General features: G+C 39.2%; 1 protein-coding gene across 1 annotated transcript; it reads left to right on the top strand.

The window, feature by feature from the left end:
• Window positions 1-5,245: 5,245 nt before the first annotated feature.
• Window positions 5,246-17,673, top strand: LOC593173. Its single transcript, XM_030974753.1, has 4 exons — window positions 5,246-5,620; window positions 13,496-13,636; window positions 14,375-15,298; window positions 16,564-17,673. Exons 1-4 carry the CDS (start codon window positions 5,302-5,304, stop codon window positions 16,689-16,691), a joined length of 1,512 nt encoding a protein of 503 aa, XP_030830613.1. The 5' UTR covers window positions 5,246-5,301; the 3' UTR covers window positions 16,692-17,673.
• Window positions 17,674-18,217: the final 544 nt, after the last annotated feature.

Here is an 18,217-nt window from a genome sequence, read left to right as displayed (position 1 = left end):
TCTTTTTTTTGGGGGGGGGGGGGGGAGGAGATGTGTGAAAAGCATGTGTATTACTTTTTTATACAGAAAAAAGAATATTAACAGGTAATTAAGCCTGATCATTGTCATCCAAATCGATTTGCTACAGGGTCAATGCAATATCCTAAAGATACACGTCTGTACATGTTAGACCATAATTTCTTATATAGGCGGTATTCTAAAAACTCACTTAACTTTCCCTTTCAGAAAAAGAATTAAAGAAAGAAAAAAAACTTTCCCTTTGAGTCCTCAAGTTCCTAAAATATTCAAATTGTATGCATACTCTTTAAACAAAGATTGATCTTGACAAACTTAAAGATGAGAGGAGTGCCCAACACAGTGGCGGATCCAGGGGGGGGGGGGCCCTTGAGAAAAAAATCATGTAAAATCACGCGATTTTTACCTTTTTGGGGGGTTGGGCCCCCCCCCCTGGCGCTCAAGGGGGGGGGGTGCAAATTTTAAAATTTTCGAGGACCAAAATAAAAAAAAAAGTGCTCACTACTACCCCCCCCCCCCCCCCCCCACTTATAGCGGCCAGTTGATTCCTGGTTTCAGTCCTGCGTCCCTCCGTTCCTCTCTTGACCCCATTTTCACAAATCAGATACGTTTGACATTGACAATTACAATGTTTTTTTCTTCTCATGTCTGAACCCTTGCAAGGGCATTGGAGAAAATCAACACCCAACAATGTTACAAGTCATCTAGCCAGAGCCCCGATTTCTGTTCACGACCGGGGGGACGGAATGCAAGCCCTTACAAAAAAGTACCATGGTAACCATGGTTTTTTTGTCCAAATTATCATCCACCATGGTAACTATGGTTATCATGATACCAAAACAATGAAATACATTGTTTAATGACCCAATGTATTTCATTGTTTTGGTACCATGATAACCATGGATGGTAATTTGGACAAAAAAACCATGGTTACCATGGTACTTTTTTGTATGGGAGGGGCGAGGGAGCAGTGGCGTAATGAGCAAAAAAGTTTTGGGGCAGAAAAAAAAATCCGCCTCACCACCACTCTTACATGTTACATGCAGGCCCCGCGGGGGGGGGGGGGGGGGTTAAAGTCGACATATTTACGATCAAGTAGGGCGAAGCAAGTGGAGCGTTAATTGGCATGGAGTCCCGGGTTTTAGACATTTAATTACGGTCAGATGAGCATATTTTGATACCTTGTTTGTGACACTGGAATACAGGTCACTAATTGGAGTTGGGTCCAGGTGGCGGGGCCCCCAGAAGCTCAGGGGTTTAAGGTATTTAATTACGGTCCAAAATAGGGGCCGCCTTAGGCCCTTGGTGGGGTCAAGGGGGCAGAGCCCCCGGAAGCTGAGGGAAAAATCATGCCTTTTCAGCAACATTTATAGAACACTAATATCGAATCAGAAATAATGCACGTTTGAATTTTATGGGTGGGGGGGGGGGGGGGAGGGGGAGGGCAACTGCCCCGACCCCTAACCCCCATCAGTACGCCAGTGCGAGGTAGCATTTTAGTGAACGTGAGGTGACGGAAGTGACTAACCCCTCACAGGTTTTTGAAGTTTTGTTGTATTAAAAAATCACATTCCTTAGCATAGGCCTAACTAAATAAGCAATAATGAATATACTTTATTCACACTTCACTTTTTTAGCTCCCGATCGAAAAGATTTTTGCTTTTTGATTTGTCTACACGCGCACTCTTGGGCCTTCCAGATCCTTAAAATGTGTTGCAGTCTTTAGTCAGTATTTGCTATACATTTTTTGTTTGCACTTTTTCCGGGAGGACGACCCCCCCCCCCCCTCAAAAAATTGAGAGGGACGTGTCCCCCCCCCCGTCCCCCGGGATCGCCGCCCCTGCATCTAGCTGTACTCAGTATACAATAACATCAATGAACATCATTATGTACAACTAGAGATTGTACTTGTAACTTGTACACGTATAGGTGGTATGTTCTCATTTGAAGAAAAAGTAGGAAATGGCATGAATCTTCGGAAAGCCGTGAAAAGAGTCTTAGCAAGACACAGTCCACAATTCGAGGGCTTATTCCAGTATCAGGATGAGAATGACGATGATAGTGAAGAAGAGACGGATGGTGCAGATGGAAGCCACAACTAAGAGTTGACATCACCTTGACAAAGACACTTAGTAGACAACCCTAATAATAGATGACAAATTTACTCTATTTCAATTACATGTTGCACCAGGGATATGTGAGTTTAAACTCACATATCCCTGGTTGTACTGTACATCAATCGACCTTTCTGAACGTGCATCCCTGTACGGGTCCAAAAAAGAAAGAAAACTTCTCTTATTATGTTTATGTTTTAAAGATATTTATATCTATACACTATTATTTGCTGTGCAACTATGTTAACAGTTTTTACATGTTTACGATGAAATGTGACTTGGGTTCTATTTTTCTAGTTAAAAATGTTGTATATATTCATCTCTGTTCCCTTGTAACATTACCAAATTGTAATTGTTATCTTTGTATTCAAATCTGTTTTGCATGATGTTGTCCATATTGAAAGAGAAACAAAAAAATCAAACTAAAGTAAATTCTGTACTACTACTACTTAGTGTTTTATTTCATTGATGTGTGTATTCTACGTCACAACATTCGTACAACATACAAAGTACGTCCAGAATGATGTTTTGAGAGAGTTCAAACACAGCCATGACTATATCAAAATATTGTGTGAAGTCCAAAGAACTCGGCGGTATGAACAGGGCAGAGTAACTCACTTGTAACTTATTTGATCCAGGATTATTCAGTCTTTAGACTGTTGTTCCTATCCATGGTTTCGTTTGGTCGGGGTTGTCATCATATTTATCTGGGGCATCATTCCACCATTTCTCAAGTCCAGATTTAAAACGATTCATAGTGGTACTCTCCACAACATTGCCTGGAAGACCATTCCACACATTGATTATTCTCTGGCTGAATGAGATTTTCCTTAATATAGCATAATAAATTATAAGCATTTTAGCTTGTAAAGCTTAAATGAGTGACCACGGGTGCGACTGCACTTTGTTCTGTTGAAGAAATGTTCTTCTTGAAGATTATCGAACCGGTGCATTATTCTGAACACTTGAATCATGTCAGATCGTTTCCGTCTGAACTGTAGAGTGGGGATTTTCAGTGCTTTAGGTCTCTCTGAGTAGTTTAAGTGTCTTCCTTTTTTTTCTCCATTGATATATACGTGTTATAATATTTTATACGATCCAAACAAACCCTGTACTAATCTGAAAAGTCGTTCTCATTGATCCTGTACAAAATGATTTATTTCCTATAGACTTAACAAGTAATCCCCAAATAGACTTACTCATGGGTACCACCAATTCAATGGAAATTTGTATTAAAAAAGAGCCCCCGTCAGTACTAAAAGAGCCCCCATGAGAGGGCTCACGGTGCCGGTGGGCTCTTTTTTGTTGGAAGAGCCCCCGTGGACACAAAATTAATTTGAGCCCTGTTTGCACCCCTTCCTCCTTAAAGGTAATACAAAGTTTTTGTAAATTTTGAAAATTGGCTGGATAGTGATTCTTTACAATTTTGATATAATTGGATGCCCCTGTGGATGTGTTATAAGCACTAGAAAATTTAGCCCCTAAAACACTTCTGCTTTCGAGATAAATTGAATATAGTAATTTACCGGTGCTTCCGGTAAATTTTGTGAAATTTCAAATAACGCCTACGGCCATACAATGGCAGCTGCGACCATGAAAATCTCAGAATATGTAGTTGTGATATTTAATTTCCAAACGGGAATAGCCAATCGGTCGATTGTATAGTCAAGAAACATTGTTTTATAGCTAAATTAATATATTGACCTTGAGAGGGAGCTATACAACAAAAACAGTTTATTATTACAATTTCATCACTTCATCACTAGACTCGATTTCAACCGCGCCTAAGATCACTGAATATTGTCGGATCGCATATGGTTCCAATATGTTCATTTGAACCAAATTCATAACCCCATACCAAAACTTTGTATAACCTTTAATCCCTTATCCATCGTTACCGTCACTGCCTGATTTACGTATGACCGGCCCCTTCTTCAATGACCCCAAACTTCCTGATTACCATCCTGCCGCTCTTTGGAGGGGCTGGATCATGATGCGGCATTTTTAGAAGTGTTTTTACACTAACCTTTCAGGCACTACGGCTTAACATCAGCAAGCATGCTTAGAATTTTTGAAAATAAGCTGAATTCCAACTCGGTTTTGCACAACCTTAAAAATTAGAATACGGTCAGTCGCCCCCGCCCCCTCCATGTGCCCATATTTCACAAATCACAAGCATACCCCCCCCCCCTCAGGTTTGCCCTTATTCGTTGCTACTGTCACTGAGAGTGCAATTTCCTTGTCTGTTTCCTTTCTCACCCGGCTTCTCTCTTCTTCTCTCTCCCTCTTCCCAGGGATATCCGAGTAACTCACATATCCCTGCTCTTTCTCTCTTTTTTCTTCTCTTTTCTTTTCTCTTCTCCTTTTTTTTTTTTTCTTCCTCCTTTCCCCCTTTTTTTTGCGCCGCCAATAATAATACAAATTAAGATATTATTGGCATGATGTGATGCCTTTTAGCATGACAGGGGCGCAGCCATTTTCTTGAAAATGTAACGTACCAGGTGAAGTTGTACATGTATCATGTACCAAGCTTCTATCCGACAGACTTTTAAAGTAAAAAACAAACCCTTTACTTTCGATGTCAATGAGGAAAATCATAGCTGAGAAGATGGAAATTATATTTGGTGAAGAAATATATAAGGGACGACAATTGTAACTAATTCATTCAAAAATACTTAAATAGTTATAGCAGTTGACAAATCTATTTCATTTATGAGAAACCTTCACCCAGAAGAGCACGCCGCCCAACCTTTTTATGGAATTTCTTTCTGGCAATGGTAGTACACAGGATAAAAGCAGGTGAATGAAGCAGGTGAATCACCACACTGGGAATTCTAGGAAGCATCTGTAAATTTGAATAATACGACTTCACTTAGTACGTCACGTCCCGGGTCACGTCATGAAAATAGCGATGTCAATGTCGTGCTGAGAAACTGTACATTATTCTTGTTTTATGCCTCTCTCATGAAACCTTGGTGGGGAATCTTGGGCAAGAATATATAAATATCTCAGAATAAGTCAAGTTCTTTCTTGAGGTTTCCTTTATATTCAATGACTGTCCCTGAATCCCATGAAGTTAAACTCGATCGATACTTGCTAAAGCTTTTCGTCGTCAAAATAGTGTACACACGTACTTGCTCGTAAAGTCTACAAATAAAAGGCATTACACGCGATGAACCACAGCAATATTATACAAAAGTTCACGAGAAATGCCGTTCTTGGCCTACAGCAAGGTGTTGTTGTCGATCATCCCGTCATCATATTACTAGAGCGGGGGAGGACCAAGGTAACGACGGAGATGTCGAGCGGGACATCATCGGAGAGTTGGAGGTATGTGGTACTGGTCACCAAATTTAGTCTGGATTTCCTGACGCAGGGACTCTTGAAAGCGTTTGGTGTTCTCGTTCCAGCCCTCGTCAATAAATTAGAGACAAACTATGGAACAATCGGATTCATCTTGTCTTTGGAATTAACCGTGTTTTTCATGGCATGTAAGTATGATGACCCATTCATGTGATCGGTGGTGAATATTTAAGCCCTTTCAATATAAAAATTATAATTATTATTACCTATAAATGTAAAAGTTGCCCCTATATGGTTTCGTGTTCGGAGTGCGTGCAATAGGCCATTTTCGTAATGTAACCAAATTTAATGCATAAGTCTTTGTGAAGTGCCTCAATACAAATTATTTCATTCACCTGATAAGAATAATAGTATTTCAATAGTCAGAATGCAAACTGTTGCTAGGTAGGTCAAGCCAAAATGTTTGTCCTACCTGGCAACAACTAATGTATGCAGTTCGAATTCTGTCTATTGAAATACTATTATTCTTATCAGGTGAATGAAATAATTTGGATTGAGGCACTTTACAAAGACTTATGCATTAAATTTGGTTACATTAGGTATCACAGAAGAGCAGCGTTGAGTGGGGACACACAGAGCTCAACCACGCAAATTCTCTCTTTGTGAAGGAAGATTTTCATATCATGGAAAAAATAAATATTATAAAATTATATGTCTCTCGAAAGCTCAGTATTCTGTCTTGTTTCATGTCATGTCATTTTCATCAAAATCCATTAATTACTTACGACACAGTTGCTTGAGATTTACCCTCTAATTCGTACGGTCTCACTTCATTTGTCGCCATTTTTTTTTGACGGCCGATTTGTATCCCTAGTTTTAGCTCAATTCGCTTGAACGCCATTCGTCTTTGAGTTTTAAAAATCCACTGGTTGGAAAGAGCACATCTTAAGCTTTATTTTCATATAAAAACTGATGGGGGTATGTTTCAAAAAGATCGTGAAAAATCAGAGTGAAAAGTTTGAAACAATTTTTCTATATCAGAAAAACATACTTTTAATTCAATTTTTGATACGAGAAGAAAGAGAATTTACTGGAGTATATGATCATGTAAATATTAAGAATGACCGCTAAATGGCGCTAGAGCGCGAATCCGGTTAGTACAGCTGTACTCTGTGTATAATACGCACTGAGCGAGAGTGACTACAGCGAGCAAGCCCCCAGCTTCGAACGGGGACCCGACGGGCAACGTGGCGGCCACGTGTCGCATCACCGCACCCGCCGCTTGCCGTCCCATCAAGATCCGAAACGGAGCATGAATCTGAGGCTTCAAATATCGAAACTGAGGCAGGATTTGCAGCATTTGGCGAACAAATTAGTAAATACATATATATTTCGACGGAATTATTATGCTATCGTAACCTAAACAGATTTTAAAGCGATCACAAGACCAATAATACATGTTTGTGTTTTTCCACTCGCAATTTTTCTCACACGTCATGCGAGTGAACTTTGAATTTCAAAGTGACTTTTTAAGAAATTCAAATACAAACTTGTGTAATCTTTGTCAATTTATAGAGTGAAAATTTAGTCAAATTTTGTCAGATTTTTTTTTTTTTTGTGTGTTTCAATCTACATCAAATAACTGTAATGACGGCTTTTCTGATCTTTGGATAATGATTATTAAATTCCAATTAAATTCAGGCAGTGTCTTTTCAGTAATCATATCTGATTGATGCACGTCTGTATGAAAACCCAACGACACACACACACACCCGGTGATAGCTCGGCGGCCGTGCACCGCCCATACTGGTGTCTCTATTCTCATGTTGTGATTGCGAACCCACGCCAAGGATTTAAAGGGCATTCATTACGGTTTTCCCCAGTGTTTTTAAATTTAAGATCGTGGATTCAATTTATGAATTTCAATTAAAAGGGATTTGTTATTATTTTTGTTTATATAGTAAATAAGTTAGGTAGGCATAGGGGGGAGGGTAAGAGGACATTTTTTATTTTTTTTTGGTCTAAAAAAAATCGTAACGACTCAGCCAACCGCTGAATAAGCGGGGGGGGGGGGGGGGGGGGGGGGATAAGAGGGCATTTTTTTTGGGGGGGGTCAAGAAATTTTTTAATTTTTTAATTTTCTCCGTTGGGGGGGGGGGCACGTCCCTGTTTTTCAGTACATTTTGGGGGAATTAAGGGCTGATTTTAACTTTTTTTTTTTGGCCGGGGGGGGGGGGGGGTACGTGCCCCTGTGCCCCTGTGCCCCCCCCCCTGGATCCGCCACTGCCATACTTTCTATTGATGTGCCAAAATTCATTCCCCTACCATTAACGGTTTTCAATTTAGGCAGACTTGAAAACACAAAAAAAAGCTTAAGGGTGCTTTAAAATAATGAAGTTTTAAGTGTTTAGAGCCTTTTTCAAATGCCATTTAAAATTAATTTAAATGGATTTGATGGTCCAAACTTACAGGAATGATTAGGCTATATACATACCCCAGATATGCCGAAATTCAGCCCCACTTCATAGACACTCTTAAATCTAGCCATGTTTCAAAACCCATGAAAACTTGTTCCGGCGACGCAAAAATAGCCATAAATTTTGTCACACGCATCAAAATGGGTTTCATTTTAATTATTTGAAAAATTCTACAAAAAAAAATATTTGTCTAAAGAACCTGGAAAAAAATAGGCATGTAGAAATCCATACATAGAACAGATTTCTTGAAAAGAAAGGTGATTCATCAATTAATTACAAAATTATGTCACCTTGAAAATGGCTAATTGTCAGTTATAGCCTAATTACGCAAAATTTGACCATTTCGTCTCTTATGTAAGTGGCCGTATTTTCAAAAGTACTTATTCAAATTTGACAAATGAGGTATCAAAACTCCTCTTTCCATGTGCTCTAAAATGAAATTGGCAGGGGAAATGAAATGTAGATACTTTCAAACTTTAGCTGTGATACCTATACATTACGAAAATGGCCTATTAAAATACGACTTTTAAAAATTATTTTGCAGCTAATAATGGTGATGGTGCCCGGCCACCCCCTTACTCAGTGTTAAGTGTACGCGAATGCATGTTCCCTCTTTCTGAAAGCACCCCCGCCCCCTAATTTCTAGGTTTTGAATTTGGATCAATAAAATAATCTATCTATCACCGGTATGTAAGTCAACGGCGGTCCGGAGTTTGTCGCGCGAAAAAGTACCCCTTTACCGGAGATTGTGGAAACACGCATGCGGTCCCTTCGTCCCCGGAGTGGGGGGGGGGGGGGTGGCGGTGGCCGTGACGGGGATGCGAATATAAGTGGGTGATATCGGACGAAATTATTGCTATAAAACTAGTCAACAAGTACCAGAAACGGCTCCTTTGCAGGGCCGTAGCCAGAGTTTGATGTTGGGGGGGGGGGGGGGGGGGGGGGGGGGGGTGCACATATCGACTTCCTGGGGAGGGGTCTAAAAAAAGTTCAACCGATCTTGGACATTTTTGTCCTATCCAAGAGACTTGTTTATGCGGATTTGAAAAGATACTCTCTGTTGACCTCAAGATAATTTTTATGCAGCAACAACAATGATGAAAAAGCAAATGGATTACTTTGCATCAAAGAATAGCCTGTGTACTATTATTTTGTATAAAATGCAGTGTCCGTTACATCCTATAGGATTTTGTACATCAGTTATTTAGGACAACTTATGTTATGAAACGACCCTTCCTAACAATTTGATTTGTTTTAATATCTATACAGATGGGACTAAAGTTTGGAATTTATTTACCAATTTTGGGTTGGCTTTTAAAAAGTTTCATGTTCTGAAAAATGGCATTTATTAGATTTGACCTTCTGTTTCCTCTGATTTTTATACTGCATCTAATTAATGGACTGAAGTGAGTGTGAATTGTTTTGTTTTTCATAAATGGCCACAAAAATCCCCAAAGAAGTGCACAATATGTGTTTGTTAAGGTAAATAATGCTTGAAAATTCCATTTCTGATCAGTAGCTTTGTGTAGTGTCCGTAACACCTACCACCCCTGTTGTATTAACCCTAGGTTAAAGTAAATAATGCTTGAAAATTCCATTTCAGTAGCTTTGTGTATATAGGCCCGAATTCACAAAGCAAGGTTTGAGCTCAGACCAAGGTTTGAGCTCAAACCTCCTTTTGTTTCGCCAAACCTCCTTTTGTTATTTATAAACCAGGTTTGTAAATAACAAAAGGAGGTTTGGCGAAACAAAAGGAGGTTTGAGGTCAAACCTTGGTCTGAGCTCAAACCTTGCTTTGTGAATTCGGGCCATAGTGTCCGTAACACCTACCACCCCTGTTGTATTAACCCTAGGGTATGGATGAACAATATTTGCGGTTGATTGAACTGCTCTATTGAATACTTCATTTTTGGACCAAAGTGCAAATGATTTTGCACCCTGAACCCTATTGTGGCTATACCGATTACAATCAGGCGCGGATCCAGGATTTCTTAGGGGAGGGGGCCCAACTTTTTTTTTTTTTTGCTCCCGAAAATTTGAAATCGCGCCGGCCGAAAATCGCTCAGTAGGGGGGGGGGGGGGGAAAGAGCACAATTTTTTTTTTTTTTTTTTTTTTTTTTTTTTTTTTTTTTTGCTCCCGAAAATTTGAAAAACGCGCCGGCCAAAAATTCGCTCAGTGGGGGGGGGGGGGGGGGGGGGGGGCGGGGGGGGGGGGTGGTGAGCACATTTTTTTTTTTTTGATCCTCAAAAAAATTTCAATTTGCACCCCCCCCCTTGAGCGCCAGGGGGGGGGGGGGGCCCAACCTCAAAAAAAGGTAAAATTCACGTGATTTTACATGATTTTTTTCTCAAGGGGGGGGGGGGCCCGGGCCCCCCGGGCCCCCCCCCCTGGATCCGCCACTGATTACAATCATATTCTCTCTTTTCACGTCTTGGATGAAAATATGACCCTGTCATGAGTCTTTCTATCGTGGTCTGGATGGTGGCCATTGGTTGTTAGGGTTTTTGGAAATATAAATCGAAAGAGTGCGTGCAGGCATGAAAAGAACGATCAAAGAAACGACCCAACCACCTAGATATGCCCCAAACTTGGTATGTAGAGGAGATGAATGGAGGAAGGAATTGGGTCAAGTAATTGAAGGAATGAATGTAAGTGAATAAGCAAATGATGTGAAATAAATATATATAGAGAGAGAAAAGAGACTATAGAGAAACAAGTAGGTATTGTAACAAATTCAAGTATGAAATGAGTCTAATTTTAACTCTTACACAACTATTACAGCATTAGGTCTACTGATTTAGAAACGCATATCAATGCATATATATATTTTTTTTTAAAATAAATATACAATTATACTCAGTGACGTAGATCCTTGCTCAATAACTATAACTAATTTTTCCTGATTGAGGTGTCATTATGAAAGGGCAGAGATGAACTTTCTGGAAATGTGATTTCTTTTTGAAATTCAGATACCGTTCGCCAAATGACTTTTTGGTACCCTTTCTTCAAATTATTTTTATTTACTCATGCGTGAAATATACATCATAAGTTGCATCAAATGAAATAGGAGGATCTATAATTTGCAAATATGTGTCATTTATCAATTATAATTATGATTAAGTTATGATAAAACATCGAAAATTCTCGGTTTCTTTTTTTTTTCTGGGACGCACCGTACAATACCTACAAAAAAAAATAGTCTGATTTCTAGGCTTCAATTCAATTCATAATCATTTAAGTACATTTCTCTGCAAATCATATCTCCGTATAATTATATGGAATATTTTCTCGAATATAACAACAAACTCCACCACCGTATTGATCTGTTCTCTCTATATCATAACCATTGAGTGAAACCGTATTACCACTCATCAGCAATTCTATCATCTTACCACCTTTCTAAAAACAAAATCAAATCATATGGCCAGGATAACAAGAACAATTAAAGGTCAACAAATTTATTCCTAAGACTTCTAATATTCAAGTGTACTATTTTCATTACATTTTCTTTAGGATATATATATATATATATATATATGAAATCATTTATATTTCGCCAATTATGACCAGAGTATCTATCGTCTGTTGCACTGAATAAATCATCATTATCATTAATATGCAATATTTTTCATTACGTTTTGTACATTACCATCGTACAAATGTTTTCATTTAAATCATTGTATTTTAACGGTACTATGTACATCTAAAGTGAACCCAATCATTGCAATGTGTACAAAATACGGCATCTCGGTTATATTGCACAATAATTGTGTCACATAGAATACATGGATATGAAATAACCATTTACACAGATTATCAACTTGTCATACACTGATAATGATGAAAGAAATTAAATAAACATTCACAATGTCCAAATAACTATTATAATTCAATAAACTAATCGATACAAAACTTAAAGGGCCACTCTAACCAAAACGGGCAAAGAAATGAAATTAAGACATGTAGAATAATTTTTCACGGAGATTGCGAACATGACAATGATTTTTTTAATAGAAATCATCAATAATTCTGGAATCTAGGTTTAAAAATGACGACTCAGAACGCATAGAAAAAAGCCCGGTTTCGGTGATGCCGTAGTAGAGCAAACGGGGGTGTGCCGCTCTTATTGGTAACTTTTTCACCAAGACAATATCCCTAAACCATTTAAAACAAAAATACCCCTTAATATAGGTTCGCTTTTTCAACATCTTTCAAAATTTTGAAAGTTTTCTAAGTCTTTGCCATGCAAACACCCGACATTTTTGTAAAATGGGCTTAATTTCGAAAAAAATCTGCCAAAATGACTCTTAAAATATGGGTAGGGTTTTCGAGGCTTCAGCGGCACACCCCCGTCCAAACCAAATCTGATAACCCCCCCCCCCCCCTGGGGGGGGGGCATTACAGTTTTCCCCGAGCTGATTTCTCGTTTGTTATTGTGATCGTGTCGCGTACTTAAAGGTTTTATGTCACAAAAGTTCTGAATTAGTATTATCTTTCAAATGCCGTTGGAATTTAACCTTTTATTTTTGTTTGCCTGCAAATGTGACATAGAACCTTTAAGTACGCGACACGACACAATAACAAACGAGAAATCAGCTCGGGGAAAACTATAATGCCCCCCCCCCCCACCCCGGAGGGGGGGGGGGGGGGGGAGGTTATCAGATTTGGTTTGGACGGGGGTGTGCCGCTGAAGCCTCGAAAACCCTACCCATATTTTAAGAGTCATTTTGGCAGATTTTTTTCGAAATTAAGCCCATTTTAAAAAAATGTCGGTTGTTTGCATGGCAAATACCCGGAAAACTTTCAAGATCTTGACATTTTTTGAAAAAGCGGACCCATATTTAGGGGTATTTTTGTTTTAAATGGTTTAGGTAATTTACATTTTTGGTGAAAAAGTTACCCATTAGAGCGGCACACCCCCGTATGCTTTACTTATTAAAATTCCAGCCTCGGTTTTTTCAGAAAATCTCTAAATTGACCCCAAAATGATAATAACCATCCATTTTTTTACAGCTCTCACGCTTGCTGGGCTACGCCCCTCGAAAACAGGTAATACGGTCACATGGCTTGATGACGCATTTGACGTCATTGCAGGAATATCCGACTTGTCCTACAACTAAGGATCATACAATCTCATTGTAATTCATGGTTAGGAATGACGAAATTACCTGAAACGTACTGGGATTATCAAGTGCATATTATTTTTCGAATAATTTTTATTTTTTCCTCCAATTAATATCATAGTTTGCCTTTTAGAAGATACTTTAATGCCTAAATCACCCTCCTTACAACGAGAAGTCTCCTGCAGTGACGTCATATGCTATTGCGCAATACAGCTCCGAAACTGGGTTTTTTTTGTGGAGAGTTCTGAGTCGTCATTTTTAAAGCTAGATTCCAGAATTATTGATGATTTCTAAGAAAAATCAGTGTCATGTTTGGAATCTCCGTCAAAAATTAGTCTACATGTATTTTACAATTTTTTTTAGCCCGTTTTGGTTAGAGTGGCCCTTTAAAATGAGGTTTATATTAAGTGCTTTGTTGATTTGTTTGTTTATGTTTTTGTTTCGTTTGTTTGTTCACAACAGGCCCCCTTGTGTGCATCCTTGCCAAACGAATCAATCCAAGGGCGCTTTGCATTGTGGGTACTGTGGGATCAAGTGCAGCAATCATAGCTTCCGCTTATGTCGATTCACCCGCCTGGTTTGGATTTGCTATGTTCATGACTGGTACGTTGAACATTCATGAAATACAATTAGCAAACAAATTTACAGATAAATGAATAAATAAATAAATAGATAAATAAACTGATGTACATGTAAATAGAAGTAATTGAATAGAAATTAATGTATGAAATATAGTGCCTGCACGAATCGAACTAACAACCATGAAATGTATTTTTATGAATGAATCGGAGAGGAAAAAATTGTAAATTGCCCGCTTCCTTTTTTGGGGCCGCCTCCTATTTTTTTTTTAAATAAAAAAAAACATGAAAAACACTGCTAAAATGGATCTATTTCTGATTTAAAAAAAAAATAATAATAAAAATGTCGGCGGCCATCTTGAAAAATAGCCCGACTGTCGGGAAAATGTACCGAGCGGCCATTTTGAAGAAAAAAATAAGAGCCTCCTCCTTCCTATTTTTCGAAAAAACAGGACGTTAAACATGTTTTGTTTTTTTTGGCCTAAAATTAATATATCGGGTTCCGAATACATCATTCCTCAGTGAAGTGGATTAGCTGACAGGAGGGACATCATTCAATTGTAAATCTGTGCATATACCGTATTATAACTGTATGCCAAGGATTTTTTGCCCAAATTATAACAAGACATCAGATCCCTGTCTTAACAAAAGTTGCGATTTGTTAGAATCAATCGCAACTCTTTATAATTCAGGGCCCAGATCGTTTGAATATCAATATATATTATATACATGTTATGGTCTGTCTCTATCTCTTACCTTGCAGGGCTCTTTAGCTCCCCGATAAATCAGATATCATACGAGGTTCTGCATCAGTATTTTGGAGAAAAGTTCGGCTTCGTGAATTCCATATGTCTCCTGGGCAGTTTAGTAGGCGGTATGGCATTTCCTGTCCTCACCTCCAAACTTCTAGACGCCTATGGACTTGAGGGCGCTCTTCTTTGTCTTGCAGCTGTATATCTCCATTGTACTCCTGTAGCGGTTACCTTTCGACCACCACATTCTTCAACAGGTGGATTTTACCAAGTGCCTGCGTGTGAAGAGGGTGACATTGGAAGAGTGATTGAACTCCCCGAAGGAGCAGAGGAAAATGATTTGACTTTGCAGCCTGATGATTGTGAGACCGCGGAACAAGTCGATCCTTTTGCAGTAGGTCAGAATGAAGAAAATAATGCAAAATCAAAACTCGACAGAGTCGTAGACTTCCTCACGGTTACTTTGAATATTCCAATGCTTGCTCAAGAAAAGGCATTCTGTTTATTATTCTTGCCATGTAAGTACATTGTACAGGTCACCATGGTTAGTTGGACACTCTTCGTGGTGTCTTATGGATTGACAAAAGGCCTTGATGAATCCCTCGCGGCCTATCTACCTCTAGCTGGTGCTTTGGGCGGTTTCATCAACCAAGGAGTTGTCACCATCATCCTGCATTTTCGACCACACTGGGGCGCGATTATTTTCATCGCAAACATGGCATCTGTAGCCGCCGCATTCTTCCTGTACCAACTTCGTGTATCCTTCAGCCATCTCCTTGTGTGCTCCTTTTTTGCCGGAGGTGGGATTTTCGGAGCCTTCCCAGCCACGTACTCTGTCCTGGTTTTCTACGTCGCAACGGAACACTTTGCCGGTATCCTCTCCATTAAGTTATTTGTGACAGGAGCTGCTGTCATTTCGTCAGGTTACATGGCAGGCAAGTCTTCATCTTTCTTTTTTATCCGTTCACGTATTTTTTGCAAAATTTTAGTTATCTGATAATGAAAACTGTCAAAGGGGTAGTTGTCATTCGGGGTAGTTGTCGGGGATAGTTTCCCTAGAGGGGTAGCTGTACGGGTCGTATTCTTGGACTCTGCGACCCCGATACGATATTTGAGATATGCAAATTGTGTGAGAGGAAACAACCCATTCAAAATTTTAGTTTTTGGGGTTAATTGTCAACGGGGTAGTTGTATTATAGGATAGTTGTCGGGAGATGATTTCCCTAGGCCTAGAGGGGTATTAGAGGGGTAGTTGTCCGAGTCGTATTCCACCAGTAGGTAGTCACTCTGATACGATATTTAAGAGATATGAAGTGTGTGAGAGGAAACAACCCATTACAATTTTTAGTTGGGTTAATAATATTCTCGACGGGGTAGTTGTCTTATATGGGAGTTACCCGGTGTATATTTTAGGGGATAACTGCCCTACAGGGTTGGTGACCGAATCAGACTCCAGGAGGTAGTCACCTTGATACGATATTTGAGAGATATGAAGTGTGTGAGTAGAAGCGACTCGTCTCATGTCGGGGCCACTATTAGTTTAAATTCATCCTTAAGGTTATCCAATCCTGAAGGATGGATACTACAGCATTAGAAGGCAACGAAAAAGACGAGCCCACGGCCTCTCGAATACGCCCTGAAGCCGATCTTGAAACAGATCTTTTCCCTTTCTTTTACTAATGAAGTGCAAGAATTTGTAGCATGTGAATGAAAAAATCATTCACGAAAGAAGTACCAACAAACACACCTCTTTCAGCTGGTAAACATTCAGAGTGTCAAGCTGAAATTTGTTTCTAGTCATCAACTCCTGAGCTCTCATCCCCCAGTTGTTTTAATATGTTAGGCCTAAATATGTATAAGGTTTTTGAGCAAGGATCTCGTCATTTCTTCTTTAAGTAGCTAGCTTAAAAATACAATGCACAAACCGATTTTGAATATACATGTATATTATTCTACACCATCATCTATTTTTATGTTTATTCTAGGGGTGTATTACTACGTAGATAAATTCTGTAAACAATGGGAATTCTATTTGAATATCGCAAAAGTTTTACTGGAAACAAAAATTCATTTCAACTATCTTTAATCAAACTTTCAATCCAATGCACTTCCATGAGATAATCAATCGAACCTTACAATGATTATGATCTTCCATATATTCTTAAGGGTTATTTTTCTTGCTGCTCCCTGATCAATGCAGGAAGTCTTTACGATGTTACTGGATCTTTTGATGACGTCTTCATGATCCTGGGAGGCATGAGTGCTGCATCGGTCCTCCTTACCATCGCTCTGATGCTGGTCAAGAAAAGACGGAGGGATCCCCAGTGAGATCAAAACCAGGGCAGCGTTTCATGAAACCGTGCAATGGACAAGTTTGCCGGCATCCCATTAAAACGCGTGTATTCAAATCACACTCGTTTCATCGGGATTTCGGCGAACTTGCGATGGACATACGACATTTTCTTGAAAGGGTACCTCGTTGAACAGTTTTATGACCTTGGTGGAGAAACTGAGAGGACATATTTCATGCGAATTTGAGAGGAAAGACGACACGAGAATGTCAGAGTTTCGTTCAAATTGGAAAATGTCCGTAATGGATGGTATGATCGTAGTTGGGAAACCGTAAAATAAGATCATGTTCAATGCGGAAGATGACGGGGGAAATTTCAAAGTATAGGGTACGATTCTGAGAGCGAAATCTAGAGGCAATTGTCTCAGGAATTGATTGCTTGCTTCGACATGATGTTACGAGATGTTGACTTCAACATAGGCCTACCTGCGAAATACAATTTCTAGCACATACTGAAACAAATGTTTGAAATGACTCTTAAATGATTCTCATTTTAAAGTATTTTAGAGTTATATTGGCCTTAAAGCAATATTGAAGTCTAACTGAAATGCTGAGGGAATTCCATTTTTCAAAGAGTTATTATTGATGGTTCTAGTACACCTACCCCGTGGACATCCACCCCCTTGGTGACCACCCCCAGTCAACTACCCCTTAGGACAGCTACCCCCCGGACAACTATCCCGGGTTAGTCGGAGGGTAGTTGGCTGGGGGTGGTTATCCGGGGGCAGGATGTCCAGGGGGTAGGTGTCCGTATACGATGATTGATATCATATCTGAATATATGGTTTTATCTAATTTTTGTCATTTATTTCACGTATGCATAATTTCCCCACCGTAGTATTTGAAGATGCTTTCCGAATTTATCATCGAATCGATTATGTTAATCGTTTTGTCTTTATAAATCATTATTAAACGAAACAAAAATTGTATAGTTACAAATAAGTTTCATTTTCTATGTTATATTACAAATGTCATTTAATTTTTATTTTATGTAAGCCTTTTTCTCAAGTTTTGATTGGGTCATAGAAAATTTAATTATTTGAATGCCGCTTCGTGGTCTGTCAGAATTTTAGCAATTCTAGATGCATCTTGATATTAGTACATCCCATGGAGGCTGATGCCATGAAGAAGCATTACTTCTGTTCCATCAGTGAAAGTGAATTTTTCCTGTGCTGCTGATTCATCAGCTGGTTGAGTATTTCTTGTATGTTCAGGCTGACTTCCTTCTTCATCCCGCATAAATTCTGTCGTGGTGATCAATACATCACAATTTCACCTCAAGCTGGTCATCTCTAGTTTGAAGGTGAATCTCACTTTGTTCTTCCAATGTATGGCAGATGCTATTGTTGAGTTAAGTGGGAGGATGAACTCATTTTCTCCAGATTGATTAGGAGTAGATGCAACTCTCCATTCTCAGAGCTACAACCTTCTATGACGTGAACTTGGGGTTCAATCTTTGTGATACCCTGAATAAGCCAGACCCTGGACTCTGTAGTTTCACCAC

The sequence above is a fragment of the Strongylocentrotus purpuratus genome, unplaced genomic scaffold, assembly GCF_000002235.5.
Source record: "Strongylocentrotus purpuratus isolate Spur 01 unplaced genomic scaffold, Spur_5.0 spur5_scaffold_7, whole genome shotgun sequence".
Taxonomy (NCBI): Eukaryota; Metazoa; Echinodermata; class Echinoidea; order Camarodonta; family Strongylocentrotidae; genus Strongylocentrotus; species Strongylocentrotus purpuratus.
The sequence above is the reverse complement of the archived record's forward strand: the minus strand, read 5'-3'. Positions and strand labels throughout refer to the sequence as shown.

Bases quoted from the DNA above. Each gene is read 5' to 3' on its own strand.
- LOC593173 (XM_030974753.1), top strand. From the start codon at position 5,302: ATGAACCACAGCAATATTATACAAAAGTTCACGAGAAATGCCGTTCTT. The intron at 5,621-13,495 runs GTAAGTATGATG...TGTTCACAACAG, and splicing joins AACCGTGTTTTTCATGGCAT to GCCCCCTTGTGTGCATCCTT. The intron at 13,637-14,374 runs GTACGTTGAACA...CTTACCTTGCAG, and splicing joins ATTTGCTATGTTCATGACTG to GGCTCTTTAGCTCCCCGATA.